The 24150-nt window shown below is 38.2% G+C and overlaps 2 protein-coding genes across 6 annotated transcripts in view; one reads left to right on the top strand and one right to left on the bottom strand.

Annotated features, from left to right (window-relative positions):
• The window catches only part of LOC110838480 (trypsin-1), a 98421-nt gene extending 85410 nt beyond the window's left edge, over positions 1-13011 (top strand). For 3 of the 4 annotated variants that reach the window (XM_087355440.1, XM_087355439.1, XM_022081690.1), the window contains one exon: positions 552-822. In XM_087355440.1, coding sequence (XP_087211566.1) covers positions 552-670 — 119 coding nt within the window. In that variant the 3' untranslated portion in view covers positions 671-822. Of the gene's footprint in view, positions 1-551; positions 823-12375 lie in introns of those variants that run through there. The other variant, XM_022081691.2, reaches the window with a different exon arrangement.
• On the bottom strand, positions 728-23610 carry LOC110838477 (soluble guanylate cyclase 89Db). 2 transcript variants are annotated; one of them, XM_022081685.2, is made up of 13 exons: positions 23251-23610; positions 15001-15206; positions 13486-13679; positions 9284-9660; positions 7825-8045; positions 6963-7070; positions 6246-6414; positions 5913-6056; positions 4526-4679; positions 3873-3982; positions 3006-3092; positions 2385-2503; positions 728-1335 (listed from the first exon to the last, which is right to left on the bottom strand). In XM_022081685.2, exons 1-12 carry the CDS (start codon positions 23290-23292, stop codon positions 2387-2389), a joined length of 1929 nt encoding a protein of 642 aa, XP_021937377.1. In that variant the 5' UTR covers positions 23293-23610; the 3' UTR covers positions 728-1335; positions 2385-2386. The 2 variants fall into 2 exon arrangements, with proteins under 2 accessions (XP_021937377.1, XP_021937378.1); XM_022081686.2 differs by having other exon boundaries at positions 2428-2503.
• Between the last annotated feature and the right edge of the window lie 540 nt (positions 23611-24150).

The raw sequence follows: 24150 nt of genomic DNA, 5'->3' as shown, positions 1-24150 counted from the left end.
GGTTATTACGTGATAATTACAAGTTTGAAGATGGCTCTCTTCTAGGTTGTAGCGCCGTCTAGTCTGGTAGAAGTTTACCAACGTTTCAGATGTCCTTACTGCCTCCATCGTCAGGGCGATAAGTACTTTGTTAAATTCTACCAGACTACACAGCGCTACAGTCCAGAAGACAGCCATCTTCGGACTCAACGCCGTGAAAACCACAAGTCAACTTAATTACAAGTTTTATTGCTTGGCTAAGTTTAATTAATAAAGCGATTAGTGTGAGGTGCCAAGACGGTAAATAATAGAGAATTGTTCGATAAGAGTGTGTTGAATGATATAGTCATAATTAATAATATTTATTTTAAAAAATCCCGTGCGGAGAACGAGCTACTTCGCCAACATTTTACTAAACACTCTTCAAATGGATGAATAAATTGACGAATAACTGAATAAATTCCTGATATTTTGAGTGAATGAATAAATAAATGACAATGATAATATTTTACGATAATTGTTATTTTGTGCGGAAACAACAAACGTGGAATACAGTGACATATGGATTGCAGGGGTCGTGTCTTGGGGCGAAGGGTGTGCCCTGCCCAATCACCCGGGTGTGTATACTAGGGTGAACCGATACATCTCTTGGATCAAACGAAACACGATAGATTCTTGCTTCTGTGAATGAATATCACGCGTCATCTAGTCATTCCAGATTTGTGGATCGTCACACGCTTCACACAGGTCAAGGGTCACAGATTATTTATTGTTCATTGTTGACTTGCTGTACATTATGTTATCAGTACAAAGATATTCAATAAAACAACTCACCACTGTCGACATTATCAGCATTTTAATCTTGAACCCATTGTAACTCCGTAAGGAGTACCGTGCTGAGCAGTCACCGGTATTTTTTTTTCTGCTACGTTCAGATGGTCTCTGGGGCCCAAACATTTTCTGTCCGATGGATACCAGGAGCTCTTTACGCCAGAGTACACTCACTGAACTAGAAGCTTACCACCCATCTCCTTACAGGGTTAAAAATGCTTGGCGCTAATACGCCTTTGTGGTGTGGCGTTTAATGAGACACAGCTAGAAGTTTATCTTTTTATGTACACCATGACTGAAACGGAGTGACTGTTAAATTATGTGTAGAGCCAACTACTGGAAACTTATGTAGGTTTATGTTAAATATAGCTCAGAAATGGATAACACCCGAAGTACTAATGTCACACATCTTAACAGATTCAGTATTATTTTAAATAATTAAGAAACTCTTCTCTTGTGTGAAGGTCTGTGTTAGTATTCTCGAAGAAATTTTTCTCATTTGCATAGAGTTCCGAGTCCATTAGCCTGAAAGAAAATAAAGTTGGCCTTTATGCTCCTTTACTTCCTGATTTGTTACTTCTGATCGAGTGTGTGAAACTCCGGTAAAACCCATAAAATAGTGGCTGTCATTCCAATAATATAGATATTTCGTAAATGTGACGTATTTTGATGTATAACACCATGAAGCAACTTATGGTGCACGAACCAGGTTTTTACGAAGTTGGCGGCTAAATAAAATGTTCTCTGTGGTTATTCTCAACTAATTAGGTCCATAGAACTAAGTACTTTTAGAAAATCTGATAACCGTAAACTGTTCAAGAAATGTCATGCCATTTATGGAACCAAAATGTTCATTATAGTGTTCACAAAAGCCGCTGTCGAATCCTATCCTGTCCACAGACTCACAACTAACTGCTTTAACATCCACTTTGATATTGTCCTGCCTTCTACGCTTAGGTTTTCCAACTGTTCTGTTTCCTACAGGTTTGCCGGATGAAACGTCTTTGCTTTTATCATCCCCCCCCACCTCCCATGTTCTGCCCATTATCCTTATTCGAAAAAACGGCAGATATGAAGCCAAGGAAGAAATGAATTCGTCCTCCAAAATATTTCCTGTTTACTGGAAGTTTACTCGGTCCATGTTACACCGGTTGAACTACAGTTTTTATTATAAATGAAATTTAAAATAGACCATATTCTTTACACCGTTAGCATCTACACTGGACTACGATATTTTTATTTTAAATTGACCTACACATTTCATAATATTTTATTTTACTTTAATGAGTAAAACTATGACATTTTAGTTTAATCGAAATTTCTTATTATTAAAATAAATCGATGAACCATGAACAGATTACAATAAAATACAATAATATTAAGAAGATAAATTTTAAATTATTTTTGTTATCATTGCCCCTTTTTTGAAAACTCAGAAATGAGCCTTCTTACAGAAGTCTTGTATAATGACTTTAATGCAGGTAATGCACAATTGTGCGATTGTTTGGGTGGGAAATATATTACACAGATATATCTTAAAAATCCCTGGAATCCAGGCAGTAAATTCCACCAACTTTTAACGTATCCCGTTACTCGCAGTGGACTTGGAGCCCTCACCCTTCTCAGCGCTCGGCTTCGATTCGTCCGCGGTCGCATCGTCCCGCAGCCAAAATATTTCCATCTCCCCTTTTCCCTGAGGAAAATAAAGCAGCGTGATTATATACAGAAGAAAACTACGTGGGACAGGTAAAATGTTTAATTAAACTTGAGATTCGTCTTTGGTATGTACAAAAAGCAGGCAACACAAATCATGAGCTTTCTGTTTGTATGGAAACAATGATTTTTAATATTTTACAAATCTCAAAATTGGCGAAATATCAGTTTTATCCAACTCAGTGAGTCATAAGGCCTATCTCTTTTGAGATGACGGTTAAATAATCAATGAAATCATAAGAAAGTATTCCCGAAAATTAAATGAGATATTTTGTTTGCACGTGATGTCGAAAATTAACTGAATAATTTCGAAATTGAAGATGACTCTCTTCTGGGATATTGCATTGCGTCTTGTGGTAGATACTGATCGCCGTTTCATATAAGCTTGCTGCTTCTATCGTTATGGTGTGAAACCGGTCAGTACTGACAACTTACTGTTAATAAAATAAAATATAAATACTACGAGGCTGCTGTGTACATACCTTCACTGTAACGAGACCCCTGGGTTCTATGATATATCGATCAGGAAGCAGCTGCCGTGTGGTTGTTGATATATTAATCTTACCAGGCTGAAAGTGAAGCAAAGCAATCAGCTGTTTACAGAGGGGACTCTATGGAGGGAAGAACGGGACTTGTTCTGGTTAGGTATTCAGGGGGTGGGGGGGAAGACAACGGCCAGGATATTACATTATATTACAAATAAAATTTTATCTGCATCAGTGGTTATCACACTTGCTTCGTATCTAAGAGATAACGCTTTCGAATGTTGGCCCCAAGGCCATGTCACTCTGAAAATTTTATAATTACCTCCCAAGAAAACCCTAGATTTGTTGTACCTTAAAATAAGCCATTTTACTAATCACAACTGCCACACCGCTTAGTGCTATATGACTTCAAAAATTTTGTATCCATCTACAGTAGATCATAATCCCATCAAGGACACAAAATCATAACTTTTTATACGTATATACCACGGAAGAAAGTTAATATTGAGTCCATAATGGAATTTAATTATCATGGTAACTTTGGGGTGACAAAAATAGCCCAGTCAGAAAAGTGACTAAGCTGTGGGATGGACGATGGGGGTTTTATTCCCGGCAGGACAGGATCTTTGTCTTCTGCACAGCGTCCACACAGGCCTGGGGTCCACCCAGCATCTTGTCTATAGGGTACCGGGGCTACTTCCTCGGGGTTAAAGAGACCGAGAAGTTAAACTGACCATCCATCTGAAGTGTTACGTGCGGATGGCTATATACGTCTTATTGGCTTATCCTGCCTTCTTTTGGGATAGAAGAGAGCTACGTTCTAACTGCGTAATGACTCTTAGATTATTATGACAGGCTACTCACCAGGCTTGTGGTTTGCATTCTGGCTGCGGTGTTGACTGTGTCTCCAAAAAGGCAATACCGCGGAACCTTGAGGCCCACGACTCCAGCAACCACAGGGCCCGAATGGATTCCTGTCGTGCAGAGGAGTTTGAAATATAGGAGACACTTTTCAGAGGCAAGGCGATTTTTTAATTAGGACGCGGGTTCTGCTATGAATGGAATCTGAGAGCGCAAACTCATTGCTTACCTTATTACCAACATGAAAGCAATCTTCAGCGAATGAGCAACATTTGATCTCTTTTCTATGTTTGTATAATTTAGTTTTAGATTCGGATGTTTATTTTGAGTGGTTATGAAATATTTTTATTTAAATGTCACATGTAGGCTAGTTTCTATAATGTTAATTTGCATATTTAGACTTGCTAGTAATAATTCGATTTATAGACTATTCTTTATACCGAACAGTTTGAAACAGACGAGGTATCGGTCCTCAGAAAACAGCTGTTCTGCCTTTCTCTGAATCATGATCGTAATCGCTCGTTTCCGGATTATTTAAGGACACTGTTACAGCTGCAAAGAATATATAGCGTTGAATTGTGTGAGAAGGTATCATACATGGCGAGTTGTTAAGGGCTTTCAAAGCATTACTAATGGTTTTTGTAAAGAAAACTCACCGATTCTAATCTGCATAGTGATTCCTGAGGGGAATTTGAGTTGTTTTACATGCCGCAGCAGACACAGTGCGACATCGGCTACGTTCTCCGCGTGCTGGGGGGTGTATTCTGGCGCCCCGCTCACTGCCATGTACACCTGGCCCACAGTTTCCACCTGGACAAATTATACATGCATAAGTGGGGTTTAGAAATGATTATATTAAAAACTTGAATTCATTTATTCTTATTGATTATTGACCGTTTTAAATTTGCATTAGTAATTATGGTTCACTTGGTCTGTGACTCTAAGGGGAGAAAACAGATTAAGGATGTTTAGAACAGGATGATAAGGAGAATATTTGAACCGAAGACCAATGAAGTTTTTTTTTTCGTATCCAGTACACACCTTTCAGCATGGTGTGCATTGGTGGTTAGCAGGATTCACGACCCATCAGTACATGGGTTCGACCGGGACCGCGACATTTAACGCTCCTGCTGTGACCCTCTTTTTGTGAGATGATGATGATGAAAGTGGAGTAATTGTTGGGATGCCACGGAGAAACCCCGGAGGAAAACTCCGTGATGCCTGGACCACGGCCTTGCCCAACACAAGTTGTAAATCTGAGCACCGCCGGGAATCGAACCCGGGACCCCAGTATTACAATCCCAGCGTTCTAACCGCTAGACGACCGTGACACCAATGAAGTGAGAGGAACGGAGAAAGAGTTTCATAATTTTACTCTTCTCCGGATATTATTAGGATGATTAAATGAAAGATAAAATAGGCAGGCATGTAACACGCATGGCGAGACGGTAAATGCATACAAAATATTAATAGGAAACCCTGAAGAGAAAAACATTTGGGACGCAAAGGCGCAGAGAGGCGGGTGCCACTCAAATTTATCTTAAAAAGCAGAGTGTGAGGATGTGAACGGATACGTGTGGCTCAGGATGGGTTCCGGTGGTAAGATCTTGTGAATGCGGTAATGAATCTTCAGTATTACTGATTGCTGAACTTGTCGCGTGCAAGAAAGTAATACGGATTACGTGTTAAATGAGTTTATGGATGAGAGTTCTCTTTTAAAAGCTGATTGACCATGTCCAATGTAATAGCAGTGCAATTAAACATTTATATTATCATTAGAGTTATAAGTTATTCATAAAATGATACCAAAATTACTGCGTTTAACAGTTTGTTGAAATTTGTGTTTCAGTGTACGGTACACGCTGTGACCAGAATTACGTTTATTAATTTATATAATTAGTGATTATTGCACGCATTTTCACATTTTCTGTTGAGAGCTTTACATACATGAAGTTTTGAATTGTGTAGGACTGTGAATTACCAATGCCATAAAGTCGTTGTCTATATTTAGAATTGATTGTCGAATAAATTTATTATGCGTACCTTGTATACGTTGTAACGATCCATAAGGGCGTCGAAACAGGTAAAAACTGCGTTCATACTCATAACAACGTCCATGGCGTCTTGGACTGTTGAAGAACTGAAGTCCACCAGTTCGCAGAAGAGGATGGAAACTGCGTCAAACGACTAGAAATAAATGCAATAGTAGAGTTGCAAATACTTTTGTTAATCCTTTACTTAATTTATATGAAGTCAAACGATGTCTCTACGCCTAGCGTATTGCGCATGGGTGAGATGAGACACGTACATCGAAGTTTAGTTAGAATATCTGAAAGGAAGAGGCGATCAGTGATAAACTTCGGAACTTTTCCGTACCTGGCACGTACTGAGGGAATTCTTTTCGGTGCGAAGCCTGTCTGCCACCGACTGAGGAATCATTGAGTAGAGCAGTTCGTCACCCCTTCGCTTCCAGCAGTCCAGTAGAGTGTAACTTCTCTCCAGTTCCGTAGACCGCTGCTCGGCTCTCTCGAACATCAGCTCCAATCTGGTGGCACACACACACGTCATATATTTGTCACCTTTGTGATAGTTCAGTGGACTATCAACACTTTCCATGCTATGGACGAGTTATGTCGTTTTGAAGCTGACCATTGTTTCCACCCCCATGTCTTTCGTGTGTGGCATTATTAGTGAAAAGAAACCCGCCCTTGACACGTGGAGATAACCATTAAATATAGGGAAATGTTCTTAATGTTCCATGATGTTGCTCCGCTGAGTTTGTCTGCTCAACTCAGAAACTATTGCATGGGCGTTGTGACTTCTAAACCTAATGTAGACCTAACAAATGTAAGGGGAGTTGTATTAACTAAAAAATTAACTAAAAAATTAACTAAATCTGGAAGCTCCTAATTTGATAACTAATTTCTTATAATAATACTATTTTGCACCTTATAACAGTCATCTTATTACAAAGCTGTGGTTCAGAATTCTTAAGATTCTGATGCACAGGACTGTGACTGCCATTGTGGGATCTCCGTACGCTGCGCTACGGATAGTTTCCATATCCGGTCTTCGCGATAATCATGTCCTTACCTGGAACAATGCTGCCATCCAGCTAAAACCATTTCACGACTCAGGCCGTGAAGGTTGAGGTCGTTTAAGTACAATCCCATGTTCGGAAGCTCATCCATATTGTTTATTCTATAAACGAAGAATTGCACAATTAGTTGCATTTATTAGCGCTTTGTTTAATCAGTTTAAACCACACCAACGCTTCAAGTAAGATAAGAACCGAGAAGCAAAACTGTGACCGCAGAATGCATCACAGCCTTCTCGCTTAGTTTTCAGTTCTTAGTGATTTCTTGTGGCATAAATACGCTTCCTGACTGTGATCTGCACCCGGGGTAATTCAGCATTTGTCAATGTCGCTAGAGTGTAATCTTTGTTACGGGGTGGATAAATTTCCGTCGGACTTAAGAGATAAAATAGGAGTTTTAAAGAGTTATTTCTATGACTGTGCACCTAATCATAAAGAAATATGGAATGTAATGGTCCCGCTAGATTTTCTGTTTATTTATCTACTTAAGGACGTTTTCTGAACGACATAACCAGCGTCTATTCAAGATAATTTTTAACAATGAAAGGGAAAGATATGCAAGGAAATGGTTTTGACTATTTTAAGGCATTGTTTAGTGTTCTCCTTATACAGAGTGATGGAAATACTCTGTCAGGAGAGACAGTAACTGGGAGGATAATCGTACCCGGGACTTTCGGACCACGAATCATTAATTTTACCAACTGAGCAGTAACATCCGGTCATTGGTTCCGTACGTCACCATCATTGTCTCACACGTGTTTGAATTCCTGAAGCGTGGCGATCTTGAGACCTAGAGAGCAACTCGTAGCTGTGAAACGTATTGCTCTATTCTTTAGTATTTTGTGGTCAATGACTTACAGTGGGCTGCAAAGGAAGATGATCGCTTTGATGTCGTCGATATATTTCATTTGTCCCTTAAGCAGGATACTGCGTGTACCCTGGCTGCCTCGCCGTCGGTCCAGGAAAAGAGGCAGTGCTGGCTTGTTCTTAACGTCCACATCAGCTGTGCCCTTGTCATCTTCCGCCCTCGGTGTCCGGATCAGTTCAAGCTCGAATAGCACGGAATGCAGGTACAGGGTCTGCGTCACAACGTTATCGACAAGAAATTCGTTTAGAAAGAGGCTATCTTTTGGGTTGTTACGCCATGTGGCCTGGTAGAAATTCTGCCTGACTACTCGGCGCAACTATCGAGAAGATGGCCGACTTCATACTCGCCACTGTGAGAACCTGCTAACTCACCAAGAAATTTAATAGAAAGGTCCAATTTATATACAAAGGAGCACACTTGTTACTAACACCGCTAAATAGTTTCCCTTAAAAATGTATATATCCCACTTTTTATCGAAACCCAAGGCACCGTGTTTATAAAAGTCCGCCATTTTATTCCGTCTTGGGCCACGTTATTCCAGACCACATCCTCACTCCATATTTATCAATGTCCCACTCCAATATTCTTCTCCCATGAATGCTTAATACCCCAAATGGTCTCTTTCCTTCAGAATAGCCGACCAGAATGTTGTATGATTTCCTCATTTGACTCATGCGTACTCCATGTACTACCCATCATATCTTACTATCTTTAATTCTCCCCACGTCAAATGTATTTGCCTATTAGTGTATGTTCAATTCAGTCACACATAGGGCGACTCTAAAATGTTTTTGCTGGGTCAAAATTTCGATGGAGAACACAATATGAAGCTCTCGAAAATCTTAGTACTGTGTCGTTATGTGTGGGTTTACAACATTCTGTGTTCCTGTATTGGAGTGGCCCAGGTTTTGTCAACTGCCTCCTAAAGCGTCTCGTAGTCCTTTTGTAAACTCATATAAACAATCCACGTAAACCAATTCTATTCAAGACCCACGTTTGTGATTGGTCGATGATGTAATAATTCGATGTGACCGTAGTCCGTTTAAAATTAAGGCGGCTCAAATTTAACTTAGTTGTCTACAATTTATTTCCGTGAAGCGTTGTGGTCTCTGAATTATCACTGTCCCCTAAATTCGTATAACATTCGTTTTTCATTGCCAGAAAGTTGTCAGAGAACAAGAGTGGAATGAATTCTAAGAGCTGCTTGTTTAACACAGGATGCATAACAAATTTTATATACGAACAAATAATAGGTGAGCGTTTGTCACTTTATTGCTCAGCAATGTAAAGTTTACGACATTATAATTAAAATTTAAATATAAAACCCACATTGTAAACGGATCTAGAACGTAAGAAAGTTGCTAGACGCAAAGTTTCAGAAATATGTAAATCTAAAGCTTTGTTTTATTCGACGGAAAAGAAGTAAAGAAATTGAAAACTGTCTCTCACATTTTTCCAAGTGAAGGGAATTCCTCTAGGACGCCGTAGCTTGAAGTTGTCTATGACGGATTTTCCTAGGAGATCATCTGGACTTGTGCCGCACACTTGAACGAGCTTTTCCCCGGCTGCCAGGATGCACATGTCCTCATTGAAGACAAGGCCGAACGGAAAGAGACGCATGAGTAATGAACAGGGGACGGCAGGCAGGGTGAGTCTCTCCAGGTGTGTCCGTTTGTCAGCCCGCGACAGAACAAACTCCTGATTATCGAAATTGAGTCGGAATCTGACCAGGACTTTCCTTGTGCCCGTAACGGATGTCGTTTCCTCTAGCACGTTGATGGACAGTTGCGTGTTGTATAATTCTTCAGCTATCTGGTACAGTTGACCTGTAAGAAGCGAATACTATTTTATGACTGTGGTCCTTTCAAAATATTGCCATGTGAACGAATTCTTATTCGAGGGCGATATTTAATTCCAGTGGTACAACCCTTAAAACATAACATATGCAATTAGCACTGCCTTCTTGTTTATTCAATTAGTATTACTCAGGAATGAAATGTTTATATTTATAGGTGTAAGTCACAAAAAATAATGAGCGTGAAGGATTAGGAGAATCGATGTGATGGTGAGTCGGCAGGTAAATATTCTTACCGTCGATGTCATCAGTCTTGGCGCTCTAAAGTTAAATAAGAGTTAGGCAATGTGATGCAACACTTCAAACTTATACAGGCTGTTACAGAAGGGGGCGAATTGAGGAAGAAAAGCTGTTTTATTTTATACTTTTCTTATATTTTAGAACATGACATCATATGATTATGCCAGTGTCTTTAAAGTACATATTCTGACCTATAGTTATTATAACATTTATAAAAAATATTTGTCGTCAGCCATCTTCACAAATTTATCTCCTGGTTACAGTCGCAGAGCCGAAAATTAAAAGTGTCAGAAGTAGCTAATGCTGTCGATTATTTGAAGGAGCTTGTCCTTAACTGAATTTTTCTATTTTCTTTTTTACCTCGAGAGGGAAATTCGTGTTATTGGATGGGTGATAAATGAAGTGCCTGTTAGTAAGAAGATACCAGCCACCCCGTTAACGTCTTAGAGACATGTTCCATAAATCTTCACGCTATAATGTGAGAATATATGAGAAAAACAATAAATACTGCTTCCTAATTAACTTGAAAAAGTCATTAATATAGACAGCTGAGTATAGCAGCAGAACACTAGTGATTTATCTATAAAGTATTTTGCTTGAATCTCAGAATCGGTAACTTCATACACTGTTATTTCCCTAACTCTTTCTAAGCTACTTCCGAAATAGTTTTACGTCATTCTAAGCCCTTAGGTAACGCTCACGACATTTTGTTGCATTTTAAATATTACTTCAGACTGCACTGTATGGATTTATGCTATTTAAGAAACGTGTTTATTTGTAGTATACTGATTATTTACTTCTTGACTAGACATTCAGTAGAATTATAGTGTGGGGAGCCTATTATATTCGCGATAAATCCATAAACATAAATTTTGAAGGGATGTTTCACTGTACAGTGTGGTAGATGTTCACCGACGTTTCAGAAGAGCTTACTGCCTCCAGCTTCGGGTCGATGATGATGTAGACATGCTGCTGCAACCATGGTAATTAACAGTTGGGTTTAATGAAAGACGAATTTATTAAAGTGCTAAGTGAACACAGCTGAGCCTAGATATTTAGAACTGTATAAGGGGGTGAATCATAATTACACATAGTCCACTTTTGTACGGAATACTGCTGTTCGTGTTAAAATGATAAATGCGTCTCCAGAGGGGAGATATAATAGTGATTCACAGAATAGCTTTTTTTTAAAATTTTATCGAACCTTTTGTCCTCTATAAAGGGAATGAATCAAGCGAAGAAAAGAAGGGGTCTCAAGTAAGTTTTTGTTCGGCGCCCACTGCTGAGGAACTGTTGTGTTCGATCTCCGTTTCACGTAAAAAGTTTCAGATCATGACCGGCGTGTGGAATGGCAGACAGATAGGAATAAGTCCGTCTTTACTTTTATGAAATACAAGTCATCGCGCCTTTTTGTGGCTATGAAGAACAGACACACAATTTCTTATAAAAATTCGCGGCACACATAAATCCTTGGCGGCACGGCCGTTGCGGAACATTGGCTTAGTTCTCTCAACCGAGTTTCACTTTGAGGTTTTCTGACTAAAACTACCATCTTCCAAATTCGTGCTACATGTCATATCAATGTCACCTTCCATTTTATTGATCACTATAATAACATTAGGCATTATGAAATTCATTATGTGATTTTCATTATACTCCTGTTCCTCTATCTTGGGTCAAAATATTTTTACAGAAGTTTGTTATCAAATAACCGTAATATTATGAAAGAGAACTATTAACACTCCACCAGATGTTCATCTGTTGCTTAACTAAAATTCTGGCTTCATATTCCACTGAAATTTAGGTTTAATCTCTTTTTTTACTGGGTAGGATTCATGTGAAATAGCCCCATTTATCACCATTAGTATTAAAGTTCTGTTTGTCGTGAATTCGTCATTCAAACAACATCAAAGCAACGTAATCCGAGTAATTCTACAGCTTCTCACCCATTCGACCATATGCGTCTGATAAACGTAGCGGAACTTCATAATTCTTATAACATAAAAACATACTTCAAATAAATATGTGCATTGGTTACTCGTTTTAGTTCCATCACAAAGCTTTTAGTCAATGTTTAGAAAGACAGTAATAAATGCTTATAAGCTCCCGGTAAGAAACTCTCAAATTAAATTATAACTATTATAATATTCGTATTCTGATGAAACTGTAGATCCTGCCCATAACCTAAAATTGTTATAACAAAATACTACGTAAGATATCAGGTTCTCACGGCGGTGTCAAGATGTCTGTCTTCTGGGTTGTTGCGCCGTGTAATATGGTAGATGTTTACCGACGTTTCAGAGATGTTCGACGCCTCTTTAATCAGAGAAATCATCGCCCTTATGATGGAGGCAACAGGTACCTCTGAAACGTAGCTAAACGTCTACCGGACTACAACCTAAAAGACAGCCATAATAAAAAACTGCCACGTGCTTGTCCTTTCCAGATAACGAAGAATATTCTCCTCATCGCGACACCAGTTGTCTCTTGGTTCGAGGCAAATGGGAGTGAAACGATGTATGGCGCATGCGATCCGAGTCTGGTATCAGAAACGTGTTTTTGATGAGCTAGGTTGGCCGGGCCTGCGTGTAAGAACACCGCAGCAATCCACTTTGTGACTTCCCAAGGGACAGAACGACAGAATACAGGCAAGGTCACTGCTGTAATTACCGACATTAATTAAATAGTGCCCGTCTTTGGTTTTGTAGAAGCGATGTAATTTCAGAGGAGGAATGGATTTTGTGGCAGAAAACTTTGTCTACTGGAAATTTGTATTCAACCTCGGAAGCTTTCAGAACCTGTGGCGTTCATGATTTAATTTATATTCCTCATTCTGAGTATATGGGAAGCGTCTTCTTCTACGGGGATGTATGAAGATCTCAGTGGGGATGAATCATTAATCGTTCTGAATCACAAATGTTACCAACTGATACGCGGTACTTATTTAAGGAAGCTATAAATTTAAGACTATATGGCGTCAAATGATGAGTAACGAATAATGAATTGGAAAGGACATGGAAGGAAGCGGTTGTGGTCTAATTTGAGGTATTATACCGGCGTTTGTCTGGACGGGATGGGGAAATCCACGGAACATTCAATCAGATTAAGCTGTTTCGGTCTGAGATTTGAACCGGTATCTACCGAATATGAAGCAGGAGTACTAACCATTTTGTTGTGTCGTTGACTGAGAATAGAATTTCTCACCTTTCCAAATCATATTTTTTTTAAAAAAATGTTGATGCTGTAGGCCAATAATCTGATCAGTTTAATAAACCACAAATAAATGCCTGTTATTATAAATGTTTTGCGTATGATCGGACAAAAGCACAGACATGGGGGAGGCTGGCTGTAAAGAGAGTGGCTGACAGATATAACTTGTCTTTAAAGGGTTTTTTGGGCAACAGGTACTTAAATTTTGGAAATAAAATGTGTAATTGTTCTGAATGCGGGATTATCATTTGTCTTAGACACGTAGTAATTATCAGGCATACTTGGGCCTTCGTTTACACCTGGGGGTAATAAAAATTATATAATGGACAGTCTTTGAAGTACTTACCCATAAAGTAGTGGACAAAGCCTTTTCTAGTGCTCCTGTACACCAATACGACGCCCTGTGGGTCTACGTGTGTGATGTACATGGATGGACTCTTCATCTTGGGATACGTGAAACGCATCTGCATGTGGATATTGTCCACATTCTGTAGGAAGTCCGAAAAGTATCGTCCAGTTGCTTTGATCATGAAATCATAACTGTAATAGCATTTCTATATAAGTGAAGTGTTGAGACTGTCATTAGGCAGGTTTTTGCCTAGCAGGTCTAATACAATACGTAGTCCACTGTTTTCGGAAGATTATCTGGTCTTGAAATTTTAAATAACCAACATCTTTAAAATGGCTTTATAATATTTATGGATACATAAATGCACCCACATGGGTGTTTTAAATAAACGTCAAAAGACCCATGTCACCCTATTTAAAGATGTTAACCCTCACCATAGACCCAGGGATTCTATGAGATCTGGGGCACGTATGAGGCATTGATTATGGCTACCAATAAGCTGAGAAGACAACTGATATGTAGAATCTTGGGCTAAGTTAAAGGGTTGCACAAAAGATCAGAAATGGTCACTGCACAAGGATCTGTTAGGCGCCCACGGCATTAACATACATGCATACGTGAGCGTTAAATAGCGAATAATTTTTTGGTAGGACTATTATTAGAAGAGGAATGCAAAGCTAGCCTTATTTGCCTTGGTAAAGCAATTACGTTTTTTGCTACCGTATAATTTAAAGGCTATTTAGAAAATTTGTGAGTAGTAAATTACTGTACTTTTAAATAGGACAACGTGGTACCATGCAAACGTTTAAATAGAGAATGATGAAAGTTAAATTGACATGCAATTAAAGGTGCAGTCCTTATAATGCGAAATTGTAGACACGTCGTCAAAGTTAGAATTCTTAACAAAATAATTTATAGGATTATTTTCACAGGCAAACGCCTGCTTAATTCTTTGAAGTTGAAGATCGCCCAAGCAATTCATCCCGTAGAGCAAAGAAAATACATCTCATATCCATTTTGAAGATCACCTGGTTAATGGTGTTTACACTGACAAGGAGAGGTCACCAGACTTGAGTCGGGGATTTGAACGAAAAAAGAATCGATGGAAAGTAGACGGAAAATAAGTGGGCACAATTCGTTCAGTGCGCCTTAGTTTCTACTTTCCGTTGATCCATTTTCGTTGAATTCCCTGATCCCACTCTGATGACCTCTCCTTGTGAGAATCACATGAAGCCCTTAAATACAACATACAGAACTACTGATTTTCAAAGAAGATGGTACATATATTTTTCACTGCGCCTTACTGTTTTAATATAAACTTATATTTTACTTAACAAGCTTATTTATGAAGCCTTGAATTTCAGTTTCCAAGTGACCAAATGCAAGCAATCTTCGAATTAAATCATGTTTTAAATTATCATAAATCTAATAATTTCACTCTAATTCTTGTTTCAATATGTTCATGGAAGTGTGGAGGTATTTTGTACAACATATCATGTGTTTGCCCTGTACCCGAAGTTACTGAAGAAGCGCACGAAACAGCGACCGAAGAACTGCATGAAGTGGTCTTTAGTTGCGCCCTCCCCGGTGACTTCAGCGCAGGCTACTGCCAGGCTCGTTATCAGGTGGTCGGGATAGATGTGGTGAGTGTTGAATACGGCAAATTTACAACCTGCCTGCTCCATCACTTGCTGCCATATCTCTTCCCCGTATTCCAGCTGCAACATTACGGAACTCAGGTTAAGAACGTCGGTCGGATTTAGGTTCGGAGTGTCACCTTTCTTATGACTGCGTCTGCTAGTTACGGATTCAACAGACCCTGCTCACCTTTAAGAACAAAAAATATATTTCTGGTGGTGAAATTACTTTTGCAACACCTCATAAATGATTGAAGGAAGTTAGAGGCCAATTTCTTAGTTTGATTTTTATAGACAGTAAATTATAAAGTAAGGTTTTTAGTATGATAAATTTCATAGGTTTGTGGTTATATTTTAACAAATTTCCTTTAGTTTTTTTTCCGATGTTGATAGCTATTCTTACATTACACGCTTCTTCTATTTCTGTCTGTCCATTCCTATCCCAGCTGCCATAATGTATCATTCCTCTTGACCGACTTCTTACTTCCGCTATCACGCACGTTCTTCTTATATCACAAACAGCTTAAGCGGAATAAACAGCATGTCTAGTTCCTCCCTTAGAAAGGTCTCAGATGATAAACGTGATTTTAACGACGAAAATGAAGGAAATCAATGTAGCACAGTATCATAACTGTGAATGGATGTTCTAGATACAAGAAAAAGCTCAAATTCAGATCTAATGACCGCTACACTGGGATATTGGGAACGACCCGTTCTTCAAGTGCCTGAGCACTGCGGGTCCCAACTTTTCAGTTGGCTCGATCCATGGACATTCGGTAGGACTCCTTGGACGAGGGATCGGCCCGTCGCAAGGCCTCTACCTGTACACAGGACAGCACAACACAGAAAAATGCAGACAAACATCCATGGCTTGAGTGGGATTCGAACCCACGGTCCCGGCGACCAAGCGGCACGAGACCCACGCCTCAGACCGCGCGGCCACTGCGGACCCCGACCGCTACACACATTATATAAATTTAGTCATACTTTATTCCCTCTGTTTCTGTGGTGTTTCATGTAAATTGCAGCTATGAAGAGGCACGTAGAATTAGAAGAGATAATATTAACTATAAACGGTTGTTAAATTAAGATTTTTAGACGCGTTCTCAATCCTGAGAAGCTGCTTTTAAGACTTCCGTCGGTCTGTCCCCCCGTACGTATGTAACAACTAGAGAAACCTTAATGGATTTTTTGAAATTTGTTTATCAGGGAATTTTTCTAAAACGCCGACAATTTTCTACGCTCGGCATTAGGTAAAGGCGAGAGGTCAACTTGAATTGTGTATTCACCACTTACAGCCAGCTGGTTATTATCTTGGAAGGTTTTCGGACATTATTGAAGGACCTGTCATCATTTTGATACGAGTGTGAAGATTTAATGTGTTCCATATTTGGTACCCGCAACGTACAAGGTTCTAAAAGTGTGTTGCTCGTGGCACCAACACGTCGTTTACGGAAAGGCTATCCATCTGTCCATGAACAATGCACACTTGGAGCAGTGCATGCGAACGGGAAGGTTGGACACCTTCTAAATAAACATCGCTATCTGCTCTATTCACGATATGAGTTTTCATATCATGTTGTGTAATGGCTTGCTCTTAATACGACACAATCACAACCATGCGAAATTTTAACGTCAGTAACTGTAAATGTCTGTCGGATGTCCGACAAGAAATACGTACGAAATTTTGATTCGAAAGCCTGAAGGAAATAGACCACTGGGAGGAGTTATGCGCAGAAGCGAGGATGATGTTAAAATATACTTCATATAAAGAGGGTGGGAGAGTGTTGATTGGATTCATCTGGCTCATGATGGGGATCGATATCGGGCTCTTGTGAACACGGTGTTCAAATAATCTTATGCCGACTTAAAAGATTCTCGTTTACCATATTTCAGTTAACGGGTGACTTAATGCTAATCTCAATAAATTATAGATTATAACTTAAACATTTTCAGAGCTCTGGTTGTAACATCTCAGTTTTGTTTCTTCATGAAGTGATAAGCACGTATTGTCTTGTCTGTCTCTACACTTACGTCGTGAAATAGGTTATTCTAAAATGCCTGAGTAAAACTTATTTATAATTTCTTGGTTATAGATCTATATTATCTAAAGTTTAAATCTTTTATACAGAATGTTGATTTCTACTACAGATCCTTCAGGGAACAAACAATATCTATCCTTCAAAATTGTTTAATATTTATTACATCCAAATATTCTGAGATAAAGATCGCAGGACCAAATGAGTTCCGCTTTTCAAGTCACGTGCATATTATAACAATGTCAGCTCTTTCTGAGAGATTTCCTGTCATAGACAAGATTGAAGTCGATCACAATAACAGAGCAGCTGATTTGTGCACTGAGGTAACTTTTTCGAATTCCGTTCTAGGCATAATATATATACCCGCTCCGGTCTGTGTTGACCTGTGTAGGCAAAGGCCTTGCTACGGGCCTATTTTCTGTGTAACAATCAACATATTATGATTACTGTTTACAAATTTATTTTTTATATCTCGCATGTATTTGGATGTAATTTTCTCTTAAAAATGTTAAAGTTTTTCACACAGTGTAACAATCTAAGCAGCTACCGTGCCATGTAAGTGACAAATCTTATTCATTAATTTTATATTAAGAAATCAGTATTTTTACTTAACCGTGTCACGTATGAATATCATATTAATTTTATTAATTTAAAAATCCATTGAGGTACGTACATTCAGAAGCTCCAAGTACACTTGTCGGATGCATTAATATGTCTACAGTTTAGCTTTCTTCGGTTCTGTTCGAATTAATTTGCAACGAGCGTAGCGATGACGTCAGAGAAATAAAATTATGAATGCATTGTCACAAAGGTGATCGTGACTTATTTCAGTATCCTGTTTTATAACTTCCTTCGTCTCTAGAGGGAAGCTAAGAATGGGATTAAGAGGGATTATTTCGCGAGATCAATAATCGTTCGTGTAGAATGGATACGTCCCTATATTGAATACAGCAGCTATATATTATGATCGTATTTTAGCTTTCTGTTAGAAACTTATAACTTTGCCTATAGCTAAAGAAGAGTGTGTGGGTTCCTGTACATCTGATGAGGTGCCATTGTAGAGTCACGGGTTTCTTTACTACAGCTGTCTGAACTAAATCTGCAACCCTATTCAAGCACAAATGAGGTAGAGGTTTATCCTGGCACTACTCTCACGGTAACCCACATGTATCTTGGAACTGCTCCTAACAGGCATGCAGCCAGCACATTGTTCAAACAGACAAGCGTGACGAAAAAAAGACTTTGTAGTGAGGGCGAACGGTGCTTAGGACTTTCATTTACGATGTATCGTAAGTTATTTAACGACACGGTATCAACTGCAGTGGCTATAAAGCGTACAATATGAGAGGGTAAGCGCGTTTGGAGTACTTGTAAAGATTAAACAAATGTTGTGGTCTCTCATGTACAAATTCCTGCGTGCTCCTTGTGTGACTGAGGAAAATTTTAGTTAGAAGAGTCGATATCCCAGCTGAGATTCGAACGAAGCACATCCAGGTTAAAGTTTAAAGGGAAAGTAATATTTTATTAACCCTTCATAGCACAGTTGTAGCGATGTGTACCCCCCGCGTTAACATTTAGTAATTCGGTCGTTTTGCCCAGAGTGTAGGCCCATTTATCGGCTTCGTATGATTCTGCGAATAATTAACATCAACATTAACAGCGATTTCAAAATAAGTTTATTCTATTGAAGTACGTATAGTTTTCTATATATCACGTGCATCACGCTTCATAATACAGATTTAATTTCACTTGGACTTTGCTGCACTACGTCCCCGGAATTCGAAGGCGTGTATCTTCGCTATGTAAGCGTGAAGCCGGTTTGTGATGCTGCAATTATCGACTGACGTGCTACGTGTTAATTTGATTGATATTTGCGAGCTGAACACAGCCGTGAATGGGCCAGGTATGTCTACACAAATTGCATAGATTATCAAATTACATCAAACTAATGTACACGCACATCCAGATTGATGTGCTACTTGTTTTACTGGACAAAGACCGTGTAAAGTCAATACGCATAAATCGAAGACTAATTTTCCCTTGCAATTAATTATACTTGACAAGAAATTATGCGAAAAGTCATGAATTTAGATGCTTAAATTTATCTGACGACATTAGAACAAAACAGAAATTAACAGTTAATTGTACAATTTAGTAATCAGTACGTAATTTTCTGATGTCTCTTTCTCACTTCGTCTCTCTTAAGTTTAAAGATTCACCTCAACGTCCTATTCTCATATATCCTTAGTCTATCTTGCTTTACTGTTATTAAGATAATTTTTGTGTTTATGTTTTAAGTCTTTCGGGTGTGAGCTATTAAATAAAAATATTTTGAGTACTATTTTAAGGCATGCACGCTATAATTTGAGAGTGTATTGTAACTGGCATGGGGGTGCTTATCTAAATCGGATTTGCGGAAGTAAATATGTTATTTAAAATTATTCTTTGTCAGGACTTTTTCCATCGTCTGTTCTTTAAAATCACGACGTTTCGGAGGCTGGTTCTGTCTCCGTATTCAGGTGAGAGGTACCTACTCTGTTGGGTCCCTTAGATAGAGCTAGTCTCTGTCACTGGACAATATAAATCGTGCAATTGCCCAGTAACAGAGACTAGCTCTATCAAAGAGACCCAACAGATTAGGTACCTCTCACCTGAAGACGGAGACAGAACCAGTCTCCGAAACGTCGTAATTTTAAAGAACAGACGATGGAAAAATTCCTGACAAAGAATAATTTTAAATGTAAACTACCGTCGTCAAAAACCCTTTAGAATTGAATTAAATATGTCATGAAGAAGTGGAAATGCGTTTAAATCGTGAAGTGATGACAGTAGATATCGGATTGCATTTGGCCAACAAGATGCTTCTTTTAAAACTGTTCACAACTGTTTGTTATTTTTCAACGGCGTTTCACTCCATACAGTTGTGAATACCAATTAACAAATAAATTCTTGTTTTAAAGCTTTGTGCAGAATAGCAATTGGTTGGTTCAAATAACTGGCCAAATGCAATCATTTGTCTTTTGCGTGACAGTCATAAAACATGGCGAATGAATAAGATAATAAGTAGGATGTAGTACGAACCCATAAGTAACTAGGTCGGCCCCGACAGAACAGAGGTCGATTTCCGTTTGTTTTTAAGTATAATGTCACTAATTGACGCTGTAGCTATTAGGGCAGCTACTATTAAACACACCCAAACCCAAAATAAAATTTGTGAGAAAGTTTATCATCTTTCCCCATACAAAATATGACTCGATTACATTGATTCATCAGTTGTCATCAGCCGAACAAGTATTAATAAATTATATATATATACATACATATTGTTGTTTCCTTTTAAACAAATGCGACACAGAACCAACACGTTTTAGAAGTACATCATCTAAATTTTCAGGATCTTCTATGGAATGGCTCAAGGTCACAATTTTGAAAACGATTATGGCAAGGATTTCAAATGAACATGGCTTCTGATTCTCCTTCGATAATATGATAGTTCTAAGTGAATATGAACTAATCTTAAGTGAATAGGATGTGAGGGGGTGGCCTGGGTTTGTCTGCCTCAGTAGCACTAGTGGTCGACTGTAGTAAACAACGCAACAAATTTGGATTTCATGAAGTGTGAAGAATTTCTTTGCCACGTGAGCGACAGTGAGATCCTGAAGGACTCTGCTCTATGGTACAGTCAGTTAGTTAAAAAGACAGTAACTTTCCCGAAAGGAGGAAGTGATAGTTTGGTACATAATCTGACTCTATAGCATTTAGAAAATTATTCAAAATTTCTTTTAGTTACTAAGGCAGTTATAATCCTCTTACCGTTTTCAATAGGCTATCTCTGAAATCATTATACTAGCGAACTCTTTACCAATAGAAAGTACGCCTCTTCCAACTTACACGTGCGTTCACACGTGTATGGTCATCTGCCAATTCTATGTATTTAAACCCAAATAGGCGAAATCTTATAGAGCCTTATAGATTAATGTAGCAGTAACCCCTACGTAGGTATTCAGGAGATATGCGGTTCGTATTTCGGCTGTAATTAGCTATCCTGATTGAAATGAAACCTAATTGCAATTGAGATATCCCCTTCAAACAGACCACGACCACTTCCCTTCAATTTCTTACTAATTTATATCCATGATCGCATTCCTATAAAATTCTACTCTCTTAAATAGCATTTGTAGTTGGAAGAGTATCAATAAATAATATAAGAGCCGGTCACTCCATTGCGGATTACATTTTCCTACTTTTATTTAGGATTTGGCCTGTAATAGGATTTGCCGGTCTTCTCGGCACAGATTTTAATTTATCAAGTGTTGGAATTAAAATTAATGAATTACTTGAAGTCCGTGTATGTAAATCCTAAGAACATATTTCGGCTATAGCACAGTTAAACAATAATTTTAAGGAATACGAAAAAAATTCCTAGATTTCTATCATATTTAGAATATGACACATTTTTTGTATTTGAAACCATACATTTTAGCATAAATTTCGAATGTAATTGATCACTTTCCCGCCATCATATAAACAAATGGTGCAAGAACGTTCATTATAGAATTAATACTAATCAAGATACGTGCGTTATTTTAAAACTCGATAAAGATTAAGTCTAAGGGCAAGTTAAGTTGGTAAAAATGTTCAGGATGTCACTCACCCTCCTTAAATTTGTCTTCATTCCACAGCTAGAGACAATAAATAAATAATCAGAGTGAGCAGTTCCTTGATTTAAAAGGGAGTTGTCATCACGTACCAGCGTACATTAACAGCTGGACGTACTGCTTTATCTTGTTCAGATACAAAACCCGTTCGACGTAAAAGTGACAAGCGATCAATAAAGTAGCTTAAGATGTATTAATATCTGAACTGAAATCGTGTATTTATTCGTAGATTAGTAGCCAGCACATTTCAATTAAAATTAGAACATGAAATTATTACAGTTTCAAATCTTAATCTTATTCTTCGCTTATGCATACACTTTACTGTGGCATAACGGGAGGTTCGGGATTCATACTCAATTCGGATTTGTGACGATGGTTTCGAAACTTGTTGGTTCCAGATAGTGGTATTGAATTTTCAGGTTCTGTTACCACAATGCTAGTTGGTTTATGTTTGTTATACTTCGGAAATTTACTTAACATTAGACATTAATGTTATGTGTTTTAATTTATGAACTCAATAAAATACTTGATATAACATTTATTTTACTGTAACTATGACAGCACAAATGTTATTCTACTTATTACACAGAAGGAAACTGGGCTTGGAAGATAAATCGCTTCGGTGTTGATTTATGTTATAAATCAACACCGAAGCGATTTATCTGTGTTTCATAAAAGAGACTTGAGTATAATTTCGCCTGAAATTGCATTTAAAGTGTTTTAAATCGACAGGTTATTAAATAAACTTGTTGCATAGGGCCTACATTAAACTTTTAGTGGTCTCCCGGAATGCCAAATTATGGTTTCTATCAAATTTAAATCCTTCTGTTCGTGACGCTATCTTAAAATAGACCGTGATCTCCACCGAACAAAGTGCTGTCTAACAATCCAATATTTAGTACAAGTCTTTTATATTGAATAAAAATTTTCTTGGATATTATTCATCGTCTAGTAAATATAAAACGTAAATCGACGTTTCGGAGATGGGACTCTATCTCCGTCTTCAGGTTCCTACACTCCGGAGATAGGGATTAGCTCTATCTAGTGGGCCCAACTGTGTAGGAACCTGAAGACGGAGATAGTGTCCCATCTCCGAAACGTCGTTTTACGTTTTATATTTACTAGACGATGGATAATATCCAAGAAAATTTTTATTCAATTGACTCTTCACCATCGTCAAGAAGTTTTAGATTTGATAAGTCTTTTATATGTTCAAGAATGTCTGATAAACTTTTACGTTGGGCAATCTGAATTCTTGTCAGTACATTAAAGAACGATAACACTGGCTTCTTAACACAGATCCATGGTATTTTTTCAGCAATAGAATGTATTTGATGGCTGTATAACAGGATTTTAGTTATAAACATGGTAACTGTAGCTCATTCCAGCATACTACCACCATCTTTCAGTATTAAAATAAAAACTGACCTGTACAAAATGTTGAACGCTTTCTAGCAGCATACCATACATTATGTCTATTTTGTGCAGAACTTCAGGTCCACAGTAATAAATTCAGAGTTAACCAGCTTAATACTTCGGTGGTGCAGGTACAAATATAAGTAATATTATTCATACAAAACTGGTGTTCCAAAATTATTTTATTTTTAATTCAAATGCAACTGAAGATTGATCATGTGACACTTCACTCGACACTAAAGTATGAACTTTCACGACACACTTCACGCAATATCCACTTCGTTGCATCATTGGATCGACACACACAACAAGAGTTTCATTGTCGATGTCTTTGGTGCCTTCACACACACAAACACACGCACGCACGCACGCACACGCCGCTACTAGCCGTGTGTACATGCGTATTGCTTGCAGCTATAATCCATGTCATGCGTGGAAGGACCTAGCTGGTGGAGTCTAATTCTAAACAGCTACATCCATTATAATTTACACTTCATATATTGTAGTCTCTGTTTAACTTATATTCACGAAGATAATTACGACCAAATTAAACTTATAGAATACCATCCATTTCACAATACGTTTGTAGCTACCTCAGTGAGTATTAATACGATTGTGGAGAAAAATTTCACAATATGAAGTGTCATAATATGTACTCTTCACCGAATAATATTTGGATGGTCAAATGAAGAATGAGATGGGCGAGGCATAGAGAATGCGTGCCGAGTGGATGGCCCTTTGAACTCAGTAGTGAAATTTCTGATGCCATAAAAGGCGGGGAATTCTTGACTAGCTAAGCGACTATTATCTTCTGAAACATGACTCAGCTTCATATAGTTATTTAGTAAATTAGTCGCATAGACACGAAAAATTCCGATTTTACAGTTATTTTACACAAAGGTGAAACTGAAC

This window comes from Zootermopsis nevadensis, unplaced genomic scaffold (assembly GCF_977971745.1).
Source record: "Zootermopsis nevadensis isolate Lab colony 2312 unplaced genomic scaffold, Znev_1.0 Znev_ptg000024l, whole genome shotgun sequence".
NCBI lineage: Eukaryota > Metazoa > Arthropoda > Insecta > Blattodea > Termopsidae > Zootermopsis > Zootermopsis nevadensis.
The sequence above is the reverse complement of the archived record's forward strand: the minus strand, read 5'-3'. Positions and strand labels throughout refer to the sequence as shown.